At 47.3% G+C, this 27,619-nt stretch overlaps 1 protein-coding gene across 1 annotated transcript in view; it reads left to right on the plus strand.

Annotated features, from left to right (window-relative positions):
* Positions 1-27,619, plus strand: part of MOV10L1 (Mov10 like RNA helicase 1) — a 432,265-nt gene that overhangs the window by 93,570 nt on the left and 311,076 nt on the right. Inside the window, exons 7-8 of the mRNA XM_063929997.1 lie at positions 10,534-10,648; positions 11,412-11,589. Coding sequence (XP_063786067.1) covers positions 10,534-10,648; positions 11,412-11,589 — 293 coding nt within the window. The remainder of the gene's footprint in view (positions 1-10,533; positions 10,649-11,411; positions 11,590-27,619) is intronic.

Genomic DNA, 27,619 nt, shown 5'->3' on the forward strand with positions numbered 1-27,619 from the left:
TCCAGTTATATCGGTACCGTTCCCATTGCACAGTCTGGTTCTCAGTCACACCGGTAACCAGTCCAGTTCAGCGTCTTTAGCACTCCTCCCTGTTCTGCACAACTCCAGAGAACCTATTTCATGGTAACCTTGAGTACACGAACACCTTCTGCTGTGACAGTATATCCAGTTCATTCTCACCAATGCATTCACCATCCTGCTATCAACACCAAGTCCCTGGTGATCCAGTGGTCAGGATACGGCTCCCTCTGCCGAGGTCCGGGTTCGACCTCCGGTCAGGAATTGCTCCTTACTACTTCATCTCACTGATTCCCACAGACCAGCCAAATATACACATAGTCCTCCAGTTACCCGCACAAACTTAATACACGCCGGGTTCACAAAAACCACAGTCATGACAGACGCTCTAGCAGCACGGTGGTACTTCTATCTTATGGACATCTTTCCACCCCAATTCTGATTCTGCGGGTCCTCTGCAAGTTGAAGTTGAAGGGCGGCAGCGTGATCCTTGTTGCTCCTGACTGGCCATGAAGGCCTTGATATGCAGGCCTTTATGGGCAATCGGGAGCTAGACCTCTCCATCAACGCTCCGCTGCATCTTCCTCTACAGCCGAACCTTTTATCTCAGGCCTTTCTAGCTTGCTGGACATTCGGACCTTCTTACAGGGAGTGCTGTATGTAAAGCCGACTTATGTGCCCCCTGTTGTTCCGTGGGATCGTTCCCAGGTTCTCCAGTCAGCCCCCTTTTGAACCTCTGAACACGGTAGATCTCCAATGGCTTATGTGGAAGACCACCTTCCTGTTGGCCATCTTCTCAGCTCGACGGGTGTTGGACCTTATTACCTTACCCTAGTGCTTGCCATTTTTGTTCTTCCATTGGGACAGGGCGGTTCTTCACACTCGCTCGGACTACCTACCCAAGGTAATTTCCTGGTTTCATTTGAACCACGAGATAGTGGTCCCCGCTTTTGCGAGGGCTCATCTGAGGCTGTATGTTGTCTGTGTTCTCCGCATTTTTGTGCATAGGACTTGGGAGGTACATAGGTTGGATTCCTTGTTCGTCCTTTATGACTCTCTAGCAAACTGGGCTGGCCAGCTTCAAAGCAGACCATGGTCATGTGGCTCTGTTTACTATTTGCCAGGCCTGTCTGGAGGCGAGACTCCCTATTTCTGCAGGGTTCATAGCACAATCTTGTTCGGTGGATGCCTCCTGGGCAGCTAGGTGTGGGGCCTCTGCGGAACAACTTTGCAAGATGGCCACATGGTCTTCTGCCCAGATATTCATCAAGTTTTAAATTTTTAACACTTTTGCGTCAGCTGAAGCAGCGCTTGGGCGTAGTGTCCTTGGCGAAGTCCAGGATCGTTCCCGCCTCCTGAGGGGACAGCTTTCGGGGGATCAGTATGAAATACCTACAATCAAAATCCTGACTGTCAAAATCCCAACAGCAATTGACCAACGGTCAAAATCCCAGCAAGGTCGAGAGCTCCCGCAAACCCTTAATAACCTAAGGCTCTTCCAACTCCTTCCCTGCCTGACTGGACCATCCTGGTGACCTCCGGAGACCCCCTCTGCACCGTGGATCTCCCCCTGCTGCTGCCTGAGGCCCCAGTGTGGTCCGCGCGCTGCGGCCTACATAGCCTCCGGAGCCGGGGAGCAAATTAAGAGCGGCGGCCGGGAGGACCGGGGCCGACGGCGTCCACGACCTGAGGACCCCACAGAGCCGCCGTGCACCCCCCGCAGCTGCTGTTACCTGTCGCTGGACCGGGGAGGCTGGAGACCGCGGCGCGGCTCCGAGGGAAAGTGCCGCCTTGACTCTGTGTGCTGAAGCCGGGAGGACGGACAGCGCGACTTCCGGCTGGCGCTCTCCGGCGGCCGGACACCTGGGGCTGTTTTACGAGTGGGGGCCTGCGTTTCTCCTGCCTCTGGCCTAGGGCACTAAACAAATAATAAAGGGGGAGGAATAAGATTCAAGGAAGGAAAGAGGAAAAGGGGAAAAAAAAAAAAAAGACAAAGGGGCTGGGACTGCCTGTGCTCCACTCCTTGAGACCCCTCGCCCTCTTGCCCCTCCTGCTGCTGACGGGTGAGGTCCGCGGAATCGGGGAGCACTCCTGGAGCTCCCGCGGATTGCGGCCCACCTGCCCCTCCAAGACCGCACCCTCGGGTGCTGCCTGCTGCCGGGGACGCCTGGCTGCTGGACCACGGACCTCGCTTGTCGCGATCCCCCCCTGTTCCTGCTGCTGGTGCCCTTGCTGGGGGACTTGCGGATCGGTGGAGGCTCCCCCTGACTCGCCTCCCCTCTGCCGGACGCTGCGGGGACGGCGGCCACCGGATCCCGGCGGGCGGCAACCATCTTGGACCTCCTGTGATCCCGGCACTGCACCGGGCTCACTACCACTGAGGCTCCTGCTGCTGAAGTTCCCCGCTGTGCTGGACGCTGTAGGAGGCCACAACAACACTAGGTGAGGAGAGGCCACATTGTGCCCCTGACTCTGGACCCTCTTCCCCACCACCTGCTGCACCCCTTTCACCTCTTTTGTGATCTGGCCCTGTGAGTGGGAACACTGCAGCCACGACCTCGCGGCCCTCCGCTGCTGTATGCTGAGTGCACGGCCGCAGTGCACTGTGACGAAGTGGAACCACTCAGCGGCCCCTGCTCCCGATCTTGGACCCCCTCCCCCACGTCCCGCAAAGCTGGCTTATATTTACCTGCCACTGGAACTTTGATTGCTTCTTAATTCTATAATTAAGAGACCGTACCTCCTGCCCCATCTACTGCTAGTCTACCTTCTGCTACAACCTGCAGTGCACCGTTCTACACCTTGTGATTCTTTTTCTACACTACTGCCGACGGACCCCATGCACCATTGAACATACCTTATTCTAGCCCTCCAGTGGTTCATTCTCAGGCCTTCTCGCTTGCATACCTCCACGAGCCGCTCCGGCACTCTATCTGACCCATCCCGACTCAATCTGCCGGGCTGCTACCATGTCCAAATCCGCCGCCTCCATTAGAAAGCGGGCGGGGACGGACATATCCCAGCATTTCACCAGGGCCAACAAAAATGACAAACAGTCCTCGCTCTCTGGTCCCCCTTCCCCTAGCCTCTCGGTGTCCGACAAGGAAGACTCGTCCTCATCCCCCGCTCTATCAACCAAGGAGGACATCCTAGCTCTGAAATCGCTCATCATGGACTTCAAGGAATCACTGGAGTCCAAACTGGACAACGTGGTTGCCACCATCAAGTCGGATATAACGTCTCTGTCCTCTAGAACCTCCAAACTTGAATCCCGACAAGACACTCTTCACAAAGAGCAGAGCGAGACCATTAGAGACATCGACCATCTTATTCGGGACATCTCGGAACTACGCGACAAGAACGAGGACCTGGAGAATCGCGAAAGGAGAAATAATCTCCGCATACGGAATGTACCGGAATCCGTTCTTCCCTCGAATCTTGAAGCATACCTACACAAGCTATTCTCCACCGTAGTGCCGACCCTAGGTTCCCGTGAACTACCACTAGAAAGAGCCCACAGAGCTCTCCGACCCAAACCACGTGATGGTGATCCCCCCAGAGATGTAATTTTGCGCTTTCTCAACTTTAAAGATAAAGAACTGGTTCTTAATCCTACCCGATGCAAGCCATACATCCTATTCGAAAATGCTAAGCTACAATTTTTTCAAGACTTGGCTCCCTCCACGCTACTCAAAAGGAGAGAGCTTAGAGATCTGACTTCCGCGCTTCGCACGCAAGGAATTCGATATCGCTGGGGGTTCCCCTTCAAACTACTGGTCGACTTCAATGGAAAAATACTGATTATCAGAGACCCAAGAGAGGGTAGGGACTTCCTGTCACACCTGGAGGACTCCGACTCAGTACCGGCGGCAACCTCCAATCACCAGACGACCTAACTACCCTCACTTCTAATGCCGCCTACACTTTTCGTTTGGTAGAAGTACCTTGGCCCACCTGTGTCTTGGTTCTATTTGCTTAGGTCCACTCGGCCAGTTGACGTTTATTGCAAATAATATATATTGGTTGCTACTGTGTGTTTTTTTTTCTTGTCTTTCATGTTTCAAGCATTGTATTGCTCTGATGCTACACCCCCCCCCCCCCTTCCCCTTTTTTTTTATTTTTTTATAGCAACCATCTAGCTCTTCCACGATGCTTAGTGCAACGGTATAGCTACGAATTTGTTACAAGACCCTCCCCGCCTTGTTTTTATATTTACTTTTAAGCCAACGCCTTGGTCATGTTAGCAATATTTGGGCGTATGATTCGGAGCACCTCGATAGGGTGCGAACCGATCTCTTTGATAATATGTTTGAGCACTTAGTGCACTGGTTGTTGTTCACGGACCTACCTTGTTTGCTCTGCTTATACTTACCCAATGTTAATGCTATGTTTTTTATTGCTTATACGTTTATTCCATGTCACTTCTCTCTGATGCTTTTTATCCTAAGGCCACTGTTAGCTCACTTGCTGAATACCCCACCACTGGAGGGCCATGATCCCTCATCCATTCTATATAACACACGAGTTCACATTGCCGAACTCTTACCTGTAAACACACTCATCCTTCACCTTATCTCCTTGGAGGGAGTACGGTTATCACCTGGTGCTTCCCCAGTCGGTCCTACTTTCTGTGCTGGTTCCTCCTCGCTGGTCGTGAGAAACCTTAGCATGGAACCCCCCCCCCCTTTCTACTACCCTCTCCTGGTTCACTACCTCTAACTCCTCTCTTTCTTCCGACGGGCCGGGACCCTTCACTTGCTCCCCCCCCCCCCCCCCTTCTTCTTTTTCTCCCTTTTTTTTTCTTCTCTCTTCTTCCTCTTCTCTCCCTCTCCCTTTCTCCTCCTCCTCCTCCTCTTAATCGCAACTCGCAATGCCTCTGTTGCTAGCGTCTCTGAACGTCAAGGGTCTCAATACCCCCCAGAAACGCTCCTCTTTATTTCGATCCCTTCGTCCCCCTAAGGCTGGACTAGTATTCATCCAGGAGACTCCTTTCAAATCCCAATCACACCCGACCCTCACCTCCAAACGTAACCCGATGGCTTTTTACTCCTCGAGCCAATCCAAACATAATGGGGTGGCCATACTGGTAAACTCTAAAATTTATTTTGGGTTCCTCACACATGGATAAAGACGGGCGGTTTATCATTTTAACGGGTAGACTTGGACACTTAGAATGCACAATAGCCACTGTGTACGCCCCTAACTCTGGACAAGCGTCCTTCTTCAACTCCTTTTTCTCCACACTGTCTAGAGTCAGAAAAGGCTATTTAATACTAGGTGGGGATTTTAATACTGCCCCGGATACCCAACTAGATAAATCTAACCACCAGTCACGCCTACACCGCGACTCCTCATCCCGAGCTTTAAACAAGCACACACGGGAATCCGGTCTCGTCGACGTATGGCGGGCCCTCAACCCCACATCCAAGGATTACACTTTCTTTTTGATCCCACACCAATCTTACTCCCGCATCGATCTCTTCTTCTGCAGTACCCTGACCTCCAAACACATATCCGACTCGTCCATCATCACCAACCCGTGGTCAGACCACTCCATTGTCACCGCCACCTTTGATTTCCTTGACACCCCGACATCCCGACCTACCTGGCGTTTAAACGAGACGCTGCTGAAAATTCCTCAATTCCAGGAAAAAATCAAACTTGCTCTTGTAGACTATTTTACTTTGAACATTACTGACTCCTCTTGTACCCCATTAATATGGGAGGCACACAAGGCTGTTATAAGAGGTCACATCATTAGTTACGCCTCACACAGAAACAGGGAACATAAACAAAAATTGGCCTCCCTCACGGAAGAGGTCCACAATCTGGAAACCCAACACAAACAGCGGCCCTCCCGCCCTCTATATGCACAACTTACCACTGCTAGAGCGGCCTTAAACGCTTTGTTAGCCGAAAAATCTGAGTACTCCGTTGGCTGAAACAAAGATTTTACGAAAAGAGCAACAAAGCTGACACTTTATTGGCCAACAGACTGAGGGCTCGGAAAGCGCAATCTGCCATACCGGCTATCAAGGATAACAATGGCTCACTCCAATATAACCCTTCCACTATTAACTCCCTTTTTAAGACTTACTATGAGCGACTCTACAATCTCCCAGTTCAACCGCCCACCCCCGACCCGACCTACCCGCCTGGTTCTGACTACCTGACATCGTGTGACCTGCCCCGCTTAGATCCAGAGACTTCTTCAGGCTTGGACAGGCCTATTTCTGAAGAAGAAATAGCTTTCGCTATTAAATTCCAGAAACCGTCTAAAGCTCCTGGCCCAGACGGCTTTCCTATGTCATACTACAAAACCTTTCAATCTTCATTACTCACCCATCTCCACTCTCAAACCACCAAGGCTACTATCACTGTAATCCCAAAACCAAATAAAGATCCCCATCTAATTACTAACTACCGTCCCATTTCGCTACTGAATACAGACCTTAAAATTTTTGCCAAAATATTGGCTAACAGGCTCAATCCTATTCTTCCCTCCCTGATTCACCCTGACCAGGTGGGCTTTGTCCCGTCCAGACAAGCGCTTGATAACACCAGACGCACGATTGACATTATTCATTATATTAACCTCCACAAGATCCCATCTCTGGCGCTTGCTCTGGACGCAGAGAAGGCCTTCGACAGGGTTTCCTGGCCTTTCATGCTGCAAACCTTGCAGCACTTTGGCTTTCGAGGTAAATTCCTTCAGGCCATACAAGCCCTATACCATAACCCCTCGGCTTCAGTACACTCAAATGGTCTATTGTCGGATCCTTTTACGATCTCTAATGGAACTAGACATGGGTGCCCGCTATCCCCCCTAATTTTCGCACTGATAATCGAACCTCTCGCGTGCCGCATCAGGGCCAACCCAGATATTTCCGGGATCACCGTTAACCGCACCCATTACACTGTCTCCCTATTCGCAGACGACATACTCCTCACATTGACGAACCCGACCATCTCTCTTCCCAATCTATTTCGAGAGCTGACTATCTACGGCAACCTCTCGGGATATAAAATCAACCAATCAAAATCCGAAGCCCTCTCCTTACACATCCCCAAGCGCACCAAGACTCTGTTACAAGCAAATTTCGAATTCTCATGGCATAAACATTCACTTAAATACCTAGGAGTCTTCATAACCAAATCTTACAACTCTCTCTACCGAGCTAACTACACCCCAATCATAAATTCAATTCTCAAGGACATCCGCCGATGGGACTCTTATTATCTCTCTTGGATTGGACGTATTAATGCCATAAAAATGAATGCACTCCCCAAACTCCTGTACTTATTCCAAACGCTCCCGATTCAGATCCCCTCACATACCCTCCGCTCTCTTCAGTCCTTGCTAGGTGACTTTATATGGAACCACACAAAACCTCGACTCCGACGAGACACCCTGGCCAAACACTCTCAGCTGGGCGGCCTAGGCCTTCCCATCCTTCAGCGTTATTTTGCTGCGACTAAACTGAGCCAATTGGTTGCTTGGCACGCTCCGATGCATACTAAGCGATGGGTCAACTTAGAGAGCGATTTAATTGGCGTCCCTTCGGTCTCCTATCTGCCTCAGGTTCACCGCAAAAACTACCCTCAATTTAGCCTACACCTACTGTAGAGGTAACACTCAGGAACTGGGAGCTCCTGAGCAAAAAATTTAAACTGTCTACTTACCCCTCCCCCCTAACCCCTATCTGGAACAATTTGGCATTTCCCCCAGGCTTATCTTCAGCAATGGCCCGTCCTTGGATTTCTGCTGGTGTCACTAGGATCCACCACTTTACAGGAACCCACACCATCAGATCATTTTCTGTCCTACAGACTACATATGGCCTGCCCAACTCCCTGCACTACCAATACCTACAAATACGGCACTACATTTCCTCTTTACACCTTCCATTCCCACTTCCAATCCCTTCCTCTTTTGAAAGGCTTTGCTTGCATAATCCCACTGTCAGAGGCGTCATCTCTCTCCTTTACAAAACCATCTTGTCCCCCGAAGCCCCCGCCCTCGAACCTCACGAACAGGCCTGGGAAACGGACTTGGGGCGACATTTCGAGGACGAGGAATGGGAAATTATCCGGGCCGCGGTCTCAAAGTGCTCCATCAGTGTGGCCATCCGCGAAAACTCGTTTAAAATCTACACAAGATGGTATTTGGTTCCAGACCGCCTGCATAGAATGTTTCCTGGCACTCCTAACCTTTGCTGGAGAAACTGTGGTCAGGTAGGCACGTTCTTCCACACATGGTGGTCTTGTCCAGTGATCACCCGTTACTGGACCATGGTCCGTGCCCTCCTTACCCAGCTGCTGGGCCTGACGCAGCCTCTTTCACCTGTCAACCTACTCCTCTGTGCCCCCCTGGATCAGGTACCCAAAGACTCAAATAGACTGATCCTCCATATTTCCTGTGTGGCCAAATACCAAATAGCGCGTAACTGGAAAGCACCAGACGCACCCAACCGTCAGGCACTAACAAACAGGATTTGGTTCATTGCACAAATGGAATACATCACTAGTCTCCAACACAACACAGTACAAAAATTCCACTCCACTTGGCTTCCCTGGTACAGATATCAAAATTCACCCCTTCCAGGACTTAACTAGATTGTAACTCAAATTGGGCGCAATTGATGTTCCGTCCCGTCCCCCCTCTCCCCCCCCTACAATTTTTTTATTTTTCTCTACTCTTTCTCTCCTTTTCCCTGCTCCCTATCACCTGGGCTCCTAGCTCGTCGGAGGTCTCTTTCTATTCGTCTCTCCTTCCTTCCCTACATCTCCCCACCCGCCACCCCTACTCACTCCGACTAGATCTCCTATTACGATTTGATGATTACTTATTGGATTCACACTCTTCTGATGTTTTCTCTCCTGGTCACTCGTGAATTTCTATTGTTATAACACTTTACATGACGAGTCTCGTGAAATTTAACCCACAACACATTTATTGTACTGTTATTCCCTCTGTTACCGAGTGTTGTTAACTCTGTTTATTTCTCCTAATAAAATTCTAGGTCAAAATACTGACATTTAAAATGTCGACAGGTCAAAAAGTCTACAGTTTTTAATTGTTTTTGGTATGTATGTCGACATGGACACCATATAAGTGTACCGCATCCCCTCGCATGGCTCGCTGCGCTCACCATGCTTCCCCCTCCAGGTCCACTGGGATGGTAAAGTATGAACAGGTCTGTTTCAGTGAAAAAATCATGTCGACTTTTTTGACCTGTCGACGTTTTCAATGTCTGTATTTTGACCATGTCAGGATTTTGACCTTGGCGTGATTTTGACAGTCTGTCAATGGTTGTCTGTATTTTTTGATTGTAGGTAAATTGACCGCAACCCGCTTTCGGATGTCCCAGCGTATTCTCTCTTGTGCCTCCTAGTGGACAATAAAGAAAATGGTATTTATGGTCTTACCTGGATAAATCCTTTTCTTGGAATTCATAGGGGGCACAGGATGCACTCCCTGATGCATCTAACTTGCGGGATCTTCTTCCTGTGCTAGTGAGTATGTGGCCTATATGTCTGCTTATGTGCTGGTTTTCTTTCCTTTTCCTTCTCCGCTTCTTCATTGGGCTTGCTGACAAGCTGGTGGGCCTGGGGCATGGTTTATAGGGAGACTGAGCATGCTGGATACAAAAATTGTAACCCTTCAGTGCCTGCTCGCTCCCTCACCACCTGTAACCCAGCGTACTCTCTCCTGTGCCCTCTATGGACTCCCAAGAATAGGATTTATCCAAGTAAGACCGTAAATCCGATTTTAACACTGCTTTTAAAAACCCAGGTTTTTGCATATGAACGCGCATTTTGTTCAGTGGAAAAGGGTCAAAAAAAAAAAAACCCCGGGTCCAGTTACCTAGGAATCCAACCTGCACAGCGAGCAGGGTTGGACACAGGAAGGACCCAGGTTAAGGGGCAGTGTAAATGGGTAACCCAGGTCATCCAACCCGGGACCCGTTTACAACATGCGGAGAGCCAAAAAAACCCGAATCGCAGTGCATGAGCGCAGCGTCCATTCAGTGCACAGAGACAAAAGCTGGAAGCAGCCCAGAAGCTACCAGAGTGCTGGGCTCGCCACCAGTGTGACATGGGGTGACATCCTGTTAGGCCACACCCCAGGAGTCCAGATATGCTGGATTTCCCAGTGCTTAGAGTTGTCATCTCCATGCAGCGGGTGGGTCAGTGCCGCAGTGGGAAAGGGGGTATTAGTGTAATCCAATGGCATCCACAGTTGCCATATCTCAATCCAGTAGCGTGCCTTTGCCATGAGGTGGATCATGAATTTGAAAGCGCATGTATTGCAGACAAATGTGCACCAACTGCTTGATGCTTTCATGTCAAATTACAGAAGTAATATTTCCAAATCCATTGCTTGAAGAGTTCAGTCTGTTCAGGGGCAAATGGGGTCCTACCAAGTACTAGCAAGGTATATCTTATAAAGTTAACACTAAGTGTATATAGTTCTATATTTTATTAACAACCGCATTATTTTAATTGTTCTAGGCCATCAAGAAGACAACTTCCAAGTTTTATTCCAATATATCCCATACCAGAAAGACTTCAGAAATGTGTGGAGCAAAATATGAATGTACTGGCAATAGAGCCTTGTCTGGGAGAAGTAAGTACAACCACTTTGTAAACGGAAAAAAAACACTGCTTGTTCTTATTAATGCACATGATGAAAAGTTCTAAGAATCAATGTGTGTTTTAACAACTACAGTTCCATGTGTAGTTGTGTGTCGTGAAAAGTAATATCAGCTGTCCTAGCTTTAAATAGCTAGTAAGGTCACTTTTGCACATTGAAGGCTTTTATTTCTGACCTATACCTGAAATGATTGATGCTGTTTCTATAGAGACAGTAGACCTTGCTTAAGGTAATGCTTCTCAGTCTTGCAGATCTTCTTAGATAGACTAACAAGTGTTTTGAGTTGAAAAATCTCAGAAAGACTCTGAACTATCTGTAGACAGTGTGTGCATGTGCTATACTGTATGTGATGAGAGGGAATGGTTGAGTGACCCAAGCTCCATTTGACTACCAAACTATGGTGGTTGGTGTATCAAACAGTAGATGAAGTTGAGAAGTTACGTATAGTTACCATCAGTTTAGTACTTGACAAGTGCTACCCCAATGTATAAAATAAGTTGTAGCTGATGCTATGGACAGTTTCTCCACTGATACACTTATCCATTCTTCTCACTGCTTGATACATTAACCCCTATATTTTTTACCTTCAGTAAAAAGTGGTGAGGTTGAGTTGTCCTAATTATTGGATGGATCTCTAGGGACCATTACAATTACCAGTGACTGACTTCCTAATTACACAAGTTCTCTTGCCATATAACCGAACACTTTCCAATTTCCTTGTATTTATTTTTTACAGATCCTTACATTGTCAAATTATCGCAAGAAAATGTCAACTCTACTTTGGCTTGAGGATATCCACAATGAGATAGAAATGAAAGAATTAGGTCTAAGTGGGGTTTGCCTGCAAAAGCGTGGTGGGTTTCTACTGTTGCAGGTACCTGGTATCATAGAGGGAAGACCATCCCTATTCCCAGGTAAGATGCTTCATTGCTTATAAGATGACTAATTACGCTACTCAACAGTCATTTTGCATCTGGCATTATATACAGGGTTAATATAAAAGAAATAGACACATTCAATGTCAAAATATTTATATTTACATGGATATATATGGGATGTAGTTATGTGACCTCCAGTCACAATACCAACCACTACATCCCGCCAGTTCTAAATCCCGCCGGTTGGTATGCCGACCAACAGGGACTATTCCCACTTGTGGGTGTCCATGACATCCATAGAGTGGGAATAGAACCTGTGGCGAGCCCAGTGTGCCACCGAGCCTGCTGCTTGGTGAGCGCAGCGAGCCTGCAAGGTGCTTTGTTGCACTCGTCCATTTTTCCCTCCTCCACCGGCCATCTCACAGCTCACTGCGCCGGTCACACATACCCAACCCATATGTACAGCTGAATGTAATGGCCTCCAAGTTCCGGAGGTGTGGGACTTTTGGGCGAGTCTGTCTGTTTTTTTGGGGTTTTTTTAAAGCAACAATCACTTACAATGTAAAACCAGGTTGGTTGGACCCAAAACATATCTATTCTTATATTAATGAACTGCTGTATACAGGTAGCTAATGCTTGCTTTGGGGGAAGGGGAAGGAAGAACAAATCAAGTCTTTTCTTTTTGCTACAATAACAAGTGTCAATGTACGTTAGCGAATAAGACACTTTCAGTTTTTTTCGATAAAAGGACTCCCCCCACCCTTCACTTCAATCCGAAGGCACAGAGATGGTTTTAGAGGTGGATGAAATTTGTGCTTTCCCTTCTGTGTGTTAGTTGTCAGTGAATGCTGCCTCTGGGGTAATTGGTGACAGATGTTCCCGCCGCACGTGTAGAATAAACTGTGTGAGAACTCTGGTTGTTCAAAAGAACAAACATTAATTTTGACAATGTTCTAAAACAAAAAAAGCCTTTTTCAAGCAATTAAAATTAAAAAGGTTGCGCTACATAAAAGCCTAGATTATGTGAATGTTCAGCTATAAAATGTTCATTAGAACAGGTGCTGAATTGCACTTTCCTTTGGTCACAATAAAATACTTATATGCTGAATTAACCTTTAACAAATTTAGAAATCCGGTATAGTCTATAGTCTCCGTGCACAATTTACAATGAGCGCTAGTACGTAGGGTACCTTGCTGATCCTTTAGTGTGATGTAGGGATCATTTTAAAACATTGTCAAAATAAATGTTGTTTTTCTTTTGAACAACCAGGGTCCACACAGTTTATTCTCTACGCACGTGCGCTGGGGGAAACTCAATTTATACAGAGATGGCTTTGACGCTAATCGCTATAGACACTGTCGCTAGCAGCTTGCTCAACGTGACACTAATCGGTACAAATAACTGCGGTGGTGTGAAGACGCCCTTTTAGCTTTTACTAAAAGCAGATGAATTCATGTTGATAATAATAATTTTCTCTGACGTCCTAGTGGATGCTGGGAACTCCGTAAGGACCATGGGGAATAGCGGCTCCGCAGGAGACTGGGCACAAAAAGTAAAAGCTTTAGACTAGCTGGTGTGCACTGGCTCCTCCCCCTATGACCCTCCTCCAAGCCTCAGTTAGATTTTTGTGCCCGAACGAGAAGGGTGCAAGCTAGGTGGCTCTCCTGAGCTGCTTAGAAGTAAAAGTTTAAATAGGTTTTTTATTTTCAGTGAGTCCTGCTGGCAACAGGCTCACTGCATCGTGGGACTAAGGGGAGAAGAAGCGAACTCACCTGACTGCAGAGTGGATTGGGCTTCTTGGCTACTGGACATTAGCTCCAGAGGGACGATCACAGGTTCAGCCTGGATGGGTCCCGGAGCCGCTCCGCCGGCCCCCTTACAGAGCCAGAAGAGCGAAGAGGTCCGGAGAAAGCGGCGGCAGAAGACGTTCCTGTCTTCAAATAAGGTAGCGCACAGCACTGCAGCTGTGCGCCATTGCTCTCAGCACACTTCACACTCCGGTCACTGAGGGTGCAGGGCGCTGGGGGGGAGCGCCCTGAGACGCAATAAAAACGATATAAAAACCTTATATGGCTAAAAAAAATGCATCACATATAGCTCCTGGGCTATATGGATGCATTTATCCCCTGCCAGTTTCCTGAAAAAAGCGGGAGAAAAGGCCGCCGTGAAGGGGGCGGAGCCTTTCTCCTCAGCACACAAGCGCAATTTTCTTTCACAGCTCCGCTGGAAGGACGGCTCCCTGACTCTCCCCTGCAGTCCTGCACTACAGAAACAGGGTAAAACAGAGAGGGGGGCACTATTGGCAGCTAATATATAAATACAGCAGCTATAACAGGGAGTAACACATATATAAGGTTATCCCTATATATATATATATATATATATATATATATAGCGCTCTGGTGTGTGCTGGCAAACTCTCCCTCTGTCTCCCCAAAGGGCTAGTGGGGTCCTGTCCTCTATCAGAGCATTCCCTGTGTGTGTGCTGGGTATCGGTACGATTGTGTCGACATGTATGAGGAGGAAAATGATGTGGAAGCAGAGCAATTGCCTGTGTTAGTGATGTCACCCCCTAGGGAGTCGACACCTGACTGGATGGTAGTAATTAAAGAATTACGTGACAATGTCAGCACTTTGCAAAAAACTGTTGACGACATGAGACAGCCGACAAATCAATTAGTGCCTGTTCAGGCGTCTCAGACACCGTCAGGGGCGCTAAAACGCCCGTTACCTCAGATGGTCGACACAGACCCTGACACGGATACTGAATCCAGTGTCGACGGTGACGAGACAAACGTAATGTCCAGTAGGGCCACACGTTACATGATCACGGCAATGAAGGAGGCATTGAACATTTCTGACACTACAAGTACCACAAAAAAGGGTATTATGTGGGGTGTGAAAAAACTACCAGTGGTTTTTCCTGAGTCAGATGAATTAAATGAGGTGTGTGATAAAGCGTGGGTTTCCCCCGATAAAAAACTGCTGATTTCTAATAAATTATTGGCACTATACCCTTTCCCGCCAGAGGTTAGGGCACGTTGGGAAACACCCCCTAGGGTAGATAAGGCGCTCACACGCTTATCAAAACAAGTGGCGTTACCGTCTCCTGATACGGCCGCTCTCAAGGAACCAGCTGATAGAAGGCTGGAAAATATCTTAAAAGGTATATACACACATACCAGTGTTATACTGCGACCAGCGATCGCCTCAGCCTGGATGTGCAGCGCTGGAGTGGCTTGGTCGGATTCCCTGACTGAAAATATTGATACCCTGGATAGGGACAGTATATTATTAACTATAGAGCATTTAAAGGATGCATTACTATATATGCGAGATGCACAGAGGGATATTTGCACCCTGGCATCTAGAGTAAGTGCGATGTCCATTTCTGCCAGAGAAAAAGGCCGCTCGTTCCTGCCCCGGGGCAGAGGAAGGGGAAAAAGACTGCACCATGCAGCCTCTTCCCAGGAGCAGAAGCCCTCCCCCGCTTCTGCCAAGTCCTCAGCATGACGCTGGGGCTCTGCAAGTAGACTCGGGCACGGTGGGGGGCCGTCTCAAGAATTTCAGCGCGCAGTGGGCTCACTCGCAAGTGGACCCCTGGATCCTGCAGGTAGTATCACAGGGGTACAAATTGGAATTCGAGACGTCTCCCCCTCGCCGGTTCCTGAAGTCTGCTCTACCAACGTCTCCCTCCGACAGGGAGGCAGTATTGGAAGCTATTCACAAGCTGTATTCCCAGCAGGTGATAATCATGGTACCCCTCCTACAACAGGGAAAGGGGTATTATTCCACGCTGTTTGTGATACCGAAGCCGGACGGCTCGGTGAGACCAATTTTAAATCTAAAATCTTTGAACACTTACATAAAAAGGTTCAAATTCAAGATGGAGTCACTCAGAGCAGTGATAGCGAACCTGGAAGAAGGGGACTATATGGTATCTCTAGACATCAAGGATGCTTATCTCCATGTCCCAATCTACCCTTCTCACCAAGGGTACCTCAGGTTTGTGATACAAAACTGTCATTATCAGTTTCAGACGCTGCCGTTTGGATTGTCCACGGCACCACGGGTCTTTACCAAGGTAATGGCCGAAATGATGATTCTTCTTCGAAGAAAAGGCGTATTAATTATCCCTTACTTGGACGATCTCCTGATAAGGGCAAGGTCCAGGGAACAGTTAGAGGTCGGAGTAGCACTATCTCAGGTAGTGCTACGTCAGCACGGGTGGATTCTAAATATCCCAAAATCACAGCTGATTCCAACAACACGTCTACTGTTCCTAGGGATGATTCTGGACACAGTCCAGAAAAAGGTGTTTCTCCCGGAGGAGAAGGCCAGGGAGTTATCCGAGCTAGTCAGGAACCTCCTAAAACCAGGACAAGTATCAGTGCACGAGAGTCCTGGGAAAAATGGTGGCTTCTTACGAAGCGATTCCATTCGGAAGATTCCATGCAAGAACTTTTCAGTGGGATCTGCTGGACAAATGGTCCGGATCGCATCTTCAGATGCATCAGCGGATAACCCTATCTCCAAGGACAAGGGTATCTCTCCTGTGGTGGTTACAGAAGGCTCATCTTCTAGAGGGCCGCAGATTCGGCATTCAGGATTGGATGCTGGTAACCACGGATGCCAGCCTGAGAGGCTGGGGAGCAGTCACACAGGGAAGAAATTTCCAGGGCTTGTGGTCAAGCATGGAAACGTCTCTTCACATAAATATCCTAGAGCTAAGGGCCATTTACAATGCCCTAAGTCAAGCAAGGCATCTGCTTCAGGGTCAACCGGTATTGATCCAGTCGGACAACATCACGGCTGTCGCCCACATAAACAGACAGGGCGGCACAAGAAGCAGGAGGGCAATGGCAGAAGCTGCAAGGATTCTCCGCTGGGCGGAAAATCATGTGATAGCACTGTCAGCAGTGTTCATTCCGGGAGTGGACAACTGGGAAGCAGACTTCCTCAGCAGACACGACCTCCACCCGGGGGAGTGGGGACTTCATCCAGAAGTCTTCCAAGTGATTGTAAACCGTTGGGAAAAACCAAAGGTGGACATGATGGCGTCCCGTCTCAACAAGAAACTGGACAGATATTGCGCCAGGTCAAGGGACCCTCAGGCAATAGCGGTGGACGCTCTGGTAACTCCGTGGGTGTTCCAGTCGGTATATGTGTTCCCTCCTCTTCCTCTCATACCAAAAGTACTGAGAATCATAAGAAGGAGAGGAGTAAGAACGATACTCGTGGCTCCGGATTGGCCAAGAAGAACTTGGTACCCGGAGCTGCAAGAGATGCTCACGGAGGACCCGTGGCCTCTACCTCTAAGGAAGGACCTGCTCCAGCAGGGACCTTGTCTGTTCCAAGACTTACCGCGGCTGCGTTTGACGGCATGGCGGTTGAACGCCGGATCCTGAAGGAAAAAGGCATTCCAGATGAAGTCATCCCTACCCTGATCAAGGCCAGGAAGGATGTAACTGCAAAACATTATCATCGCATTTGGCGAAAATATGTTGCGTGGTGTGAGGCCAAGAAGGCCCCTACGGAGGAATTTCAACTGGGTCGTTTCCTACATTTCCTGCAAGCAGGATTGTCTATGGGCCTAAAATTAGGATCCATTAAGGTTCAAATTTCGGCCCTGTCGATCTTCTTCCAGAAAGAACTGGCTTCAGTGCCTGAAGTTCAGACGTTTGTCAAAGGGGTACTGCATATACAGCCTCCTTTTGTGCCTCCAGTGGCACCTTGGGATCTCAATGTAGTTTTAGGGTTCCTAAAATCACATTGGTTTGAACCACTTGCCACAGTGGATTTGAAATATCTCACATGGAAAGTGGTAATGCTGTTGGCCCTGGCTTCAGCCAGGCGCGTATCAGAATTGGCGGCTTTATCCTATAAAAGCCCTTACCTGATATTTCATTCGGATAGGGCGGAATTGAGGACTCGTCCTCAATTTCTCCCTAAGGTGGTTTCAGCGTTTCACATGAATCAACCTATTGTGGTACCTGTGGCTACTAGGGACTTGGAGGACTCCAAGTTGCTGGACGTAGTCAGGGCCCTGAAAATATATGTTTCCAGGACGGCTGGAGTCAGAAAATCTGACTCGCTGTTTATACTGTATGCACCCAACAAGCTGGGTGCTCCTGCTTCTAAGCAGACGATTGCTCGTTGGATTTGTAGTACAATTCAACTTGCACATTCTGTGGCAGGCCTGCCACAGCAAAAATCTGTAAAAGCCCATTCCACAAGGAAGGTGGGCTCATCTTGGGCGGCTGCCCGAGGGGTCTCGGCTTTACAACTTTGCCGAGCAGCTACTTGGTCAGGGGCAAACACGTTTGCTAAATTCTACAAATTTGATACCCTGGCTGAGGAGGACCTGGAGTTCTCTCATTCGGTGCTGCAGAGTCATCCGCACTCTCCCGCCCGTTTGGGAGCTTTGGTATAATCCCCATGGTCCTTACGGAGTTCCCAGCATCCACTAGGACGTCAGAGAAAATAAGAATTTACTTACCGATAATTCTATTTCTCATAGTCCGTAGTGGATGCTGGGCGCCCATCCCAAGTGCGGATTGTCTGCAATACTTGTATATAGTTATTGTTACAAACAAATCTGGTTGTTTATGGTTGGAAGCCATCTTTTCAGAGGCTCCTACGGTTACCATACTGTTAACTGGGTTCAGATCACGAGTTGTACGGTGTGATTGGTGTGGCTGGTATGAGTCTTACCCGGGATTCAAGATCCTTCCTTATTATGTACGCTCGTCCGGGCACAGTATCTTAACTGAGGCTTGGAGGAGGGTCATAGGGGGAGGAGCCAGTGCACACCAGCTAGTCTAAAGCTTTTACTTTTTGTGCCCAGTCTCCTGCGGAGCCGCTATTCCCCATGGTCCTTACGGAGTTCCCAGCATCCACTACGGACTATGAGAAATAGAATTATCGGTAAGTAAATTCTTATTTTTTTTTATATAGCGCTCTTTCTCCAGTAGGACTCAAGGACCTTAACCGATACATAGCGTAATATAGTACAGAAACAATGTAGTACAGAACATTTTTTCATAAAATACAGAAGCATGTAGATAAGGCACATTATGGAAATGTTGTCTATTTTATGTTACTGCTGCTTAACTCACTGAGATGCAGAAATGTGCAACACCCCCGTGGGATTGATTGCTTGTGTAAAATAAGTCATATTATCCATTGCAGTGGTACTTCAGATCCCAGCCTGCCTGCCCTGGCATCTTGGATGTCCAGAAAGTAATTGGCGGCTGACATCTGTACTACCAGTATAAAGAAAAGGACTTACACACTGAATGATTTAATATTTTATTACACAGTTATGCGCACACACATTATACTGCAGGGACATGCAGTCAGGGGAAGCAGAGCCTCACCTGTCAAAACACCCTGTCATACTACAGCGTTTTGACTATAAAACTGATTAAAATAATACAAAAAAGATATTTAGACCTTATAAGCATCTTTGTATAAAAGTAATAATTTGTATAGTTAAACGCTCCAGATTTGCGGAGCTCTCTGAAATTGCAGGAATACAGGAGACGTGAGGCAGCAACAGCTTTGCCTCATGTCTCATAGTTGGAGACTGCTGCGGTGCAGTAAATGCCGCCCAATTTGTATCTGTACTGTATGTATCAAATGAATATAGGATCACCTAGCATTCATCAATAGGGTTACTGGTTTGGGCAGTAAGGTTATAAGTGGGTCCCCTTGTACCCTAAAACAAGTACTAGGAAAGGAGGGGCAAAGTAGCCACCAGTAGACCATTGCAATGTATAGGTCATAAGGTGAAAGTGCTCCTACGCGTAACGGCAACTTTGCATATCAGAGTTTGCCCCAAAGCCTGAACAAAAACCTGCACGCCAGCCACCTGCCATTTAGTAATTGCGGCCACGTGACTACCAGTGTCAGGAGACCCAGAAAAACCACCAGGAAGACTGGTGACCACGAGGACAGCTGACGAAGGAAAACCAGGTAAGACTCTGTGTGGAGGAGGTGCCCGGTGACAGATTCTCTGTGAGCCCAAGCAGGTTACACCACCTCCCCAGTTGAGAGCTTGTTCCCAGAGGGATTTATGTACCCTGGGACGCCTAGACCAAGGCAGACCACTGGTAATATATCTCTGGGGGAGTTAAGCCAGTCTGGAGTACCAGGTACACCTACCAGTAGGTCCGAATCCATCGGTACACATATGGGTATCCTGAAGATTACTGGCTGAATGTCATTGGCCTGAATTCCATTTGAACCACTACTGCAAGAAGCTGGTATTTTTCACATTTGTTGGACACTTAATATATTTTCTCTTACGTCCTAGAGGATGCTGGGGACTCCAAAAGGACCATGGGGTATAGACGGGATCCGCAGGAGACATGGGCACACTATAAGACTTTGAATGGGTGTGAACTGGCTCCTCCCTCTATGCCCCTCCTCCAGACCTCAGTTAGATTCTGTGCCCAGAGAGATTGGACACACACTAGGGGAGCTCTCCTGAGTTTCTCTAAAAAGACTTTTGTTAGGTTTTTTATTTTCAGGGAGACCTGCTGGCTACAGGCTCCCTGCATCGTGGGACTGAGGGGAGAGAAGTCAGACCTACTTCTTCTTAGTTCAAAGGCCCTGCTTCTTAGGCTACTGGACACCATTAGCTCCAGAGGGTTCGATCACTTGGTGCGCCTAGCTGCTTGTTCCTGGAGCCGCGCCGTCACCCATCTCACAGAAGCCAAAAGAAGGAAGCCGGGTGAGTATTCAGAAGAAAGAAGACTTCGGTAACGGAGTGTCGAAGTCAGAAAAATATCACTCCACACGTTGCCATATTTGCACCTCATGCGAGTGCCTGCTGCACGTCCATGAGCCCTCCCGTGCGTGCGCATACTCGCCTTGGCGTGCACCCGCAGGCGCACGGTATGCGCATTTACGGTAGAGTTTATGTGCGCCTAGCGTGCGACTCAATCGTGACATATTTTAGCCATATAATGTATTTTGTAGATTATGGTCCCTTTGATAGAATCTGAAAGTTTAGTTAATATAGCATGTTCATAGACAAAGAGACCCCTCTTTGTTTGATACGAAGGGTCAGACAGGGGTTATACAGTGGTGTTTAGTATCCATCGGAAGAGTATTTAATTAGCAATATTCCCTTGTTGGTTTGAAGCGGACTAATCGCTCGTGCGAATAGTTATGGACATAAGAAGTTTATGGACATTTACTATTCTTGCACTTTATTATCCATGCGGCGGGAAAACCTAGTTTCCCACCCACCTGAGCAGTTGGAAATAGTCACAGCCCACCTGTATGAACCAACCTATGACCTTTTGTTATAATGCGAAGACGAATTCCTGTGTCCAATGAACAATAAGAATATAGGGACCATTGTACTGTATTGTGTGCAGTGTATATAAGGTTCACCGTCCCCAGACCGGCCAGTACTCTCTCTTCAACAGTTATCGCTGATAATTGGAGGACTGGATTCCGGTTGCGCCTGCGAGTGTTCCCCACTGTCAGGTCCGGGTGTTTTTGTGAATCCGTTAACCCGGGACCAACCACAGGTGTAGGTGCTGGGGTATGAAAAAAGCAGGGAGGACGAAGAAAGTTCCGTTCCATATATTTATTGAAATTAACAATTCCAGTAAAGAGTTAAATGACAAGTTGTTAATCATCATATCATACTGAAGTATTGCAGGAATGGCAGAAATAATATGCAGGATAAATCTCAAAGACAAATAAAAGAAATGTTCATGGTACTGTATATAAAACAAGCTGATGAATAAATGTTGAATTGTCCAAATATAAACAAGCTTTGATGCTGAACTGCAGAATGTGTTTAACTGGTTAATGCAGACATGAAGAAATAACTGTAAGGATTTGCAATGAAGTTTTGAGAGTTAACTGAGAAGCTGTGAAGAATTATCCTTGTTATGGTAACATAGAAAATAAAAGTACTGAATTGGGTTACTTGCGGGTTCCGGAGATCACTGTGAAAACTGTAGCAGATGACAAGGTGATGAACGGGTTAAATGCAGAGTAGAACAAATGAACAGCTGAGGGTAATGGAATCCTCCAAACTTTGTATGGTAGGCAGACAAGGTAACCTCATGCAAGACTCTGGGAATCCAACTACTTCCAGTAGGTGTGCAATTAACTGACAGCACAGCGGGGAGCTGGTGGATCTTTCAGCAGTGAAGGCTGCAGACGAACCTCTGGGAACGAAGGCGATATCTGGACCACGGGAATCACACAGGAATGCACGGAGAGAGCTCAGAGCTAGAGCACAGCGTTGATACAACAAAGCACTGGCCCAGAGTAACATAATCCCAGCCTACTTAAAGGCAGCACAAGCACGGGATTGGCTTACACCTGCCCACAGGTGTTTTCACAAGTGCTCTGTATTAGCTATTTGGTCTCCAACATGGCCACCTCCTATACAGCAGACACACCGCAGTGCCTTAGGCCATTTGGTCCCCGCACTCACAGTTCCCAGACTCTGCATTACCTGTGCCACTGATCACGCCGCGTCCTCACACGGGCGCACAGCACCGCGAGCAACCGCACTGGCAACGGATGAACCCCAGAACCCGCAAAGGTAAGAGACCGGTTCGTGACACCCGTATGGTATGTTTCTCTGTTGCCACTTTGTTATCCGTATAATGTTAGCCATTCACACTTAGTCTATGTATTTGTAATTGCGATTAATCTCAATTGTGTATATTTCTGTCTAGTTATTCTGTTAGAATTATATGTTAGTTTGTAGTGTATGACTTGTAAACTGTTTTTCCCCTTTTCGATATAATTTAAAGATTGTTAGTAAAAGGTGTTGGATCCTTAGCACGGTATTGTGTGTTCATTATATTGCAGAGGGTAATAGGAGCGTCTCTATCGCTCAAACAGCTTTAGCGTAAACAAGGTTAAGCAGCGTTATATCGCTACAGTGTTTCAGTACAAGGTCTACAGTATAAGAATATCCTTTCTGTGTGTTACATTCAAAGTCTACTGATTGTTATCTTGTGAGCGTCTGCGCCGCTCGTGATCTCCCCGTGGTCTCGAGCGTCCGCTACGCTGATAGCGTAGCATTACGGTAGTCGCTTACCTATAGTGTGCCCGATACCAACAGCGTATTCTCGCGAGCGTTTGTGTCGCTCGAGCGGCTCGCTCCCGATACAGCGTCCGCTACGCTAAGAGCGTACCCTTACGGTACCTCGTGCGCCAATTGCGTACTGTGTCTCTTAACCTCTTTATAGTGTGATATATAGGATAAATATTAGGCTTTATCAATTGAGGGCTCGTCCGTCCTCCACACATCCATCCGCACTAGCGAAAACAGACTTTATCTATCAGCAAAGGGCGGGAACGCAGTATCCTTTCGTATACAGTGGTGCTGACTAGATGAGCATCTGTTACGCTACGCTGAAGGAGTGCTGGGGTGGAATCCGGAACCGGAGGTAAGAACAATACGCTATTATCTTTTAAAACTGTATCTGTTTCTGCATACGCACACACGCATGCACGCACACATCTACATAGTTGCAGCTCACTTTCTTGTTGCCATTAGAATTGATTATTAGACACGTGCTGAAGAAATCTGGTGCTATTTAGTTGAGATTAAAATAAGGACACGCACACAGCATAGCAAATACTGTGTGGTGTACGGTAAGCGATTTCTGTTGAATATTGTTTACATTGATAGAAGCGTGTTGATTGTGTCGCTGTGGGTATATCTGCAATTTGTGCATGTGTCTCGGACAACGTGCGAAAGCACGTACGTGACGCAAAGGCATACGCACGTGGCGTGTTTTACGCAACGGAGCGTACGGATACGCCCATTGAGACTTGAATCACACAATAACCTTGTTTAGGGTGGCCGGTATAGTATAGCCACCTGATAATAGCACACGGTTGTTCAGTTTTTCCAAAAAGTATTAGTTAAAAGAAAACCTTTTCTACTGCAAACCTAGGGATTGGACTCCTACCTGTATGAAAGGAATTTCTGTACAGAAAGCTCAGTGGTGTGTATGAGTTCATAGGAGTGAGTGTGGAACTTAAGGTATTATTTTTGTGAACCCACAAATCGGGATCCCGTCGGAGATCACATCAGGTGAGTGGACACTTGGTGGCGTGGGACTGGCTTGCCCGCGTTAACATTGTATAAGGTAAAGGAGCAAGTAGTTTCCGCAGACAAAAAGACTGCGAGGTATTTAAGCGCAGCCCGAGGGGTTTGGCGTAGCACCCATATAGTCAAGGTAATGCTTCGGCTGAAGGTTTCGCAGCCTAAACAACCGATTCCATTGGTCGTAAAGCATATAAATATTTAGTTATTTATGCGCTGTGCGACTGGACCGCACGTAATTGTGTGCATTAGTTTGTTACCTTGGTACCCATCAACAATTTATTGTGGGATCATAAACGCTATTTGTACATTCTAACGTGATTTGTGTAGGTTTTTGTTATTTTAAGGGAGTTTCGCTGTTCACTAAGGAAATCTCCAACAACCAATACTTACTGGGGAGGGATCGCATACTCCCACGCGCCCCAGTAAATAGAGGTTACAAAAGATCCCACGGATTGGATAGGCCAATTGGGGCGCAGAGTGAGTGAAGGTACTAGTTGAACTTTCACTGTCGCCTTACCGCGGGCAAATTTTGGTCTGTTTGTAGATATTGCTGTCTTAGCTAATTCTTACAAACGATGGGGGCCAGTTGTTCAAAGAAGGGACGTCCAACAAGGGTTCACGTTGGTGGTTGCTGGCCCAAAGGGTCCGCACGGTATATAATGTGTGAAAAATACGGATCTCACACACACAGGTATTATGCAACGAATGGGAACGTATGACAGAGGATGATGGGGAACAGTTTCCCCGGGTAGGCAGTCTGAACCCTGAGGTATTGCAGAATCTAAGAAAAAGGATAGGTCTAATAAAATCTGCAAAGCAGAGATTAGACATTATGATTGTTTACTGATATGGCAACAGGAAAGCGAAATACAACAGGAACTAGCTCAAAAAGCAAATTCCCATCCTGGTAGAAATCTAATAGCAACAGCACCACCACCATATATAGTAGGGGACAAAGTGGCTGCAGAGAATGACATACGGGTGTGCAATAAGGATGCACTTAATCAATGTATTAATGATAAAATTAAGATAAAAGTAAAAGCAAATGTTGATACTAACGCTAACCCATGCAAGTTGTATCCTATGTTAAACTTCCCCCAGGAATACGACCAAGAAGATGAGCCCACTACAATTTCAGCTCTCTCTCTAGCGGCCACCATAAGCGATACTTCAGTGGGCACCGCCCAACCAGTAAGAGGGGCATCAAAAGCTCATAGCTCAGGGACAGGTGAGGTTGTGTCTACAGGTAAGTACGGCACTGTACAATATGCTGAAACTATTGCACCACATGATGTAGAATCAAACCAGAGTGAAGTAATCAATATCAACCCTGTTAGGGTAATAGCGGTCCCCAATGGTAAGACTGACACAAATGGAGTCACACCCATTAGAAATATTGCTATGCACGGTCCCTGGTCCCGAGCAGAATTAAGAACAATTTTGTCTGAATTTCCTGATCCCAGAAAGGATTTAGCCGCATGCCAAAGGTTCATTAAGGACCTAGGTAACTCCACTGAACCAAACAACAAAGATTGGAGGATACTACTGCGGGCATGTCTGCCCTCTAGTATTGACCCTATCAAGTTTATAGCTGACTGTAAACTAGATGAGGAGGTACCCCTTACGGATGCATATAATCAAGACAATGTAACCAGAATCAATCTGCAGTTGGGAATATATTTCCCAGCTGTAGTAAAATGGAACAAAATATTCTCCATTAAACAAATGGAAGGGGAAACTGCCCCCGACTATTTCCACAGAGCATTAGAGGAAATGGCTAAATACACTGGGATCGTGGACATTGAGGCAAATGTACACCATAGAGAGGTAGCGGTGTCCGTCCTGATAGACGGTTTAAAGGAAGTATTAAGGAGTAGGGTACAAACTACTCAACCTAACTGGAGAGGTATGTCGGTGGCCGCCTTAAGAGAGACTGCTGTTGGGCACGACCGGAACATTACAAGACGCAGGGAGTCACAGAGTGATAGACTGATGGCAATAAGTATCCAGGCCCTAACAACAAGGCCGCCTCAGTCTCGATCACAGATCCCTGGTGGTAAGCCGCATGTGGTAAAATGTTACAATTGTAGCAGGGAAGGACATTTTGCACGTAACTGTACAAATAACTCACATAATGCACATAAAAACCCTAGACAACGACATGACATACGAAATTGGGATCAGGGACCGCAGAGACGGGGTTATGAGCCACATGCAGGGGAAACAAGAAGGTATCCCCCAAAAAGAGACTGGCAAGCCTCTGATAATACCCATTTACCCCCTTCACAGGTAATAGCTTCCACTGCAATGCAGGGAGGTCACCACACACCATAGGGGTGTGGCCACACCTGTAATCTGCAGCCAGTGAAATTAATTGCAAATCTTGGAAGTGAACCCGAGGTCACAATTGATGTAGCTGGTAAATCTCTAAATTTCCTTGTAGATACGGGGGCGGCCAAGTCAGTGATAAATTCGACCGTGGGCATTAGAACCACTGGTAAAACAATTCCAGCCATGGGAGTGACAGGAGTAGTACGACAATACCCTTTAAGCAAACCAACAGAGGTTACGATAGGGCCTTTGCATACCAAGCATTCTTTCCTGCTGGCTGCATCGGCTCCGACTAATCTCTTAGGGAGAGATCTACTGTGCAAAATGGGATGCGTCATATACTGTACTCCTGAAGGTGTGTTTTTGGACATTCCCGAAAGTCACGCTCAGGAAGCGCAAGATATGCTAGACTCCCCAACAAGATTAATGTCACACACTGTTATTGAAAATAAGTGTCCGTCCATGATAGAAGAAATGACGTCCCAGGTACCAGATTCACTGTGGACCAAGGACGGACAAGACACTGGATTGATGGCAAATGTAGCCCCAGTAGTTGTGCAAGTAAAAGATGGTAGGATAGCTCCAAAAATCCCACAGTACCCTCTGAAGCCAGAGGTGGAGTTAGGAGTTTACCCTGTAATAGAGCGCTTGCTACAACAGGGCATTCTGGTAAGGACGTCCAGCACTGCCAATAGCCCCATCTTCCCTGTTAAAAAGAGTGGGGGGAGGGGTTACAGATTAGTGCAGGATCTAAGAGGGGTCAACAAAATAGTTGAAAGTCAATTCCCCGTAGTGCCAAATCCAGCTGTTATCCTTATGCAAATCCCTCCCACTGCCAAATTTTTCACTGTGATTGACCTCTGCGCCGCTTTCTTCTCGGTACCCCTGCATCCTGACAGTCAATATTTGTTTGCATTCACATACAGAGGAGTCCAATACACATGGACTCGCTTACCACAAGGTTTCATAGACAGTCCAAGTATCTTTTCACAGGCTTTGCATGATTGTTTACAGTCTTTCCAACCAGAGAGTGGATCAGTATTGATACAGTATGTGGATGATTTACTACTGTGTTCAGATTTATTGGAAGCATCCCTGAGAGATACGAAACAGCTCCTGTTTCATCTTTCAGACACAGGACACAAGGTTTCCAAAGACAAATTACAATTATGCCAGCCTAAAGTAAAATATCTGGGACACTGTCTAACACAAGGACTGAGACACCTGACCGCTGATAGAATTCAAGCAATTAGAGACATGACTCTGCCACAAACCCAGCAACAGATTAGAACGTTTTTAGGAATGTGTGGGTATTGCCGTAAGTGGATCCCAGGGTTTTCCATTCTAGCATTACCTTTGCAGGAGATGGTTTCATCAAACAAACCTGATCGGATTTCGCATACAGACGAATCCGAGATGGCATTTGAGAGACTTAAACAGTGCCTAACGCAGGCACCAGCATTAGGTATGCCAGGCTATGGGAAACCCTTTGAGCTGTACGGAACAGAAAGTGCTGGTTGCGCGGCAGGCGTACTAACCCAAAAGCACGGTGATGCCAGCAGGCCGGTAGCATACTACAGCGCTCAGCTAGATACGGTAGCGCGATCCCTCCCCACATGCTTGCGAAGTGT

The sequence above is a fragment of the Pseudophryne corroboree genome, chromosome 6 (assembly GCF_028390025.1).
Source record: "Pseudophryne corroboree isolate aPseCor3 chromosome 6, aPseCor3.hap2, whole genome shotgun sequence".
Lineage (NCBI taxonomy): Eukaryota > Metazoa > Chordata > Amphibia > Anura > Myobatrachidae > Pseudophryne > Pseudophryne corroboree.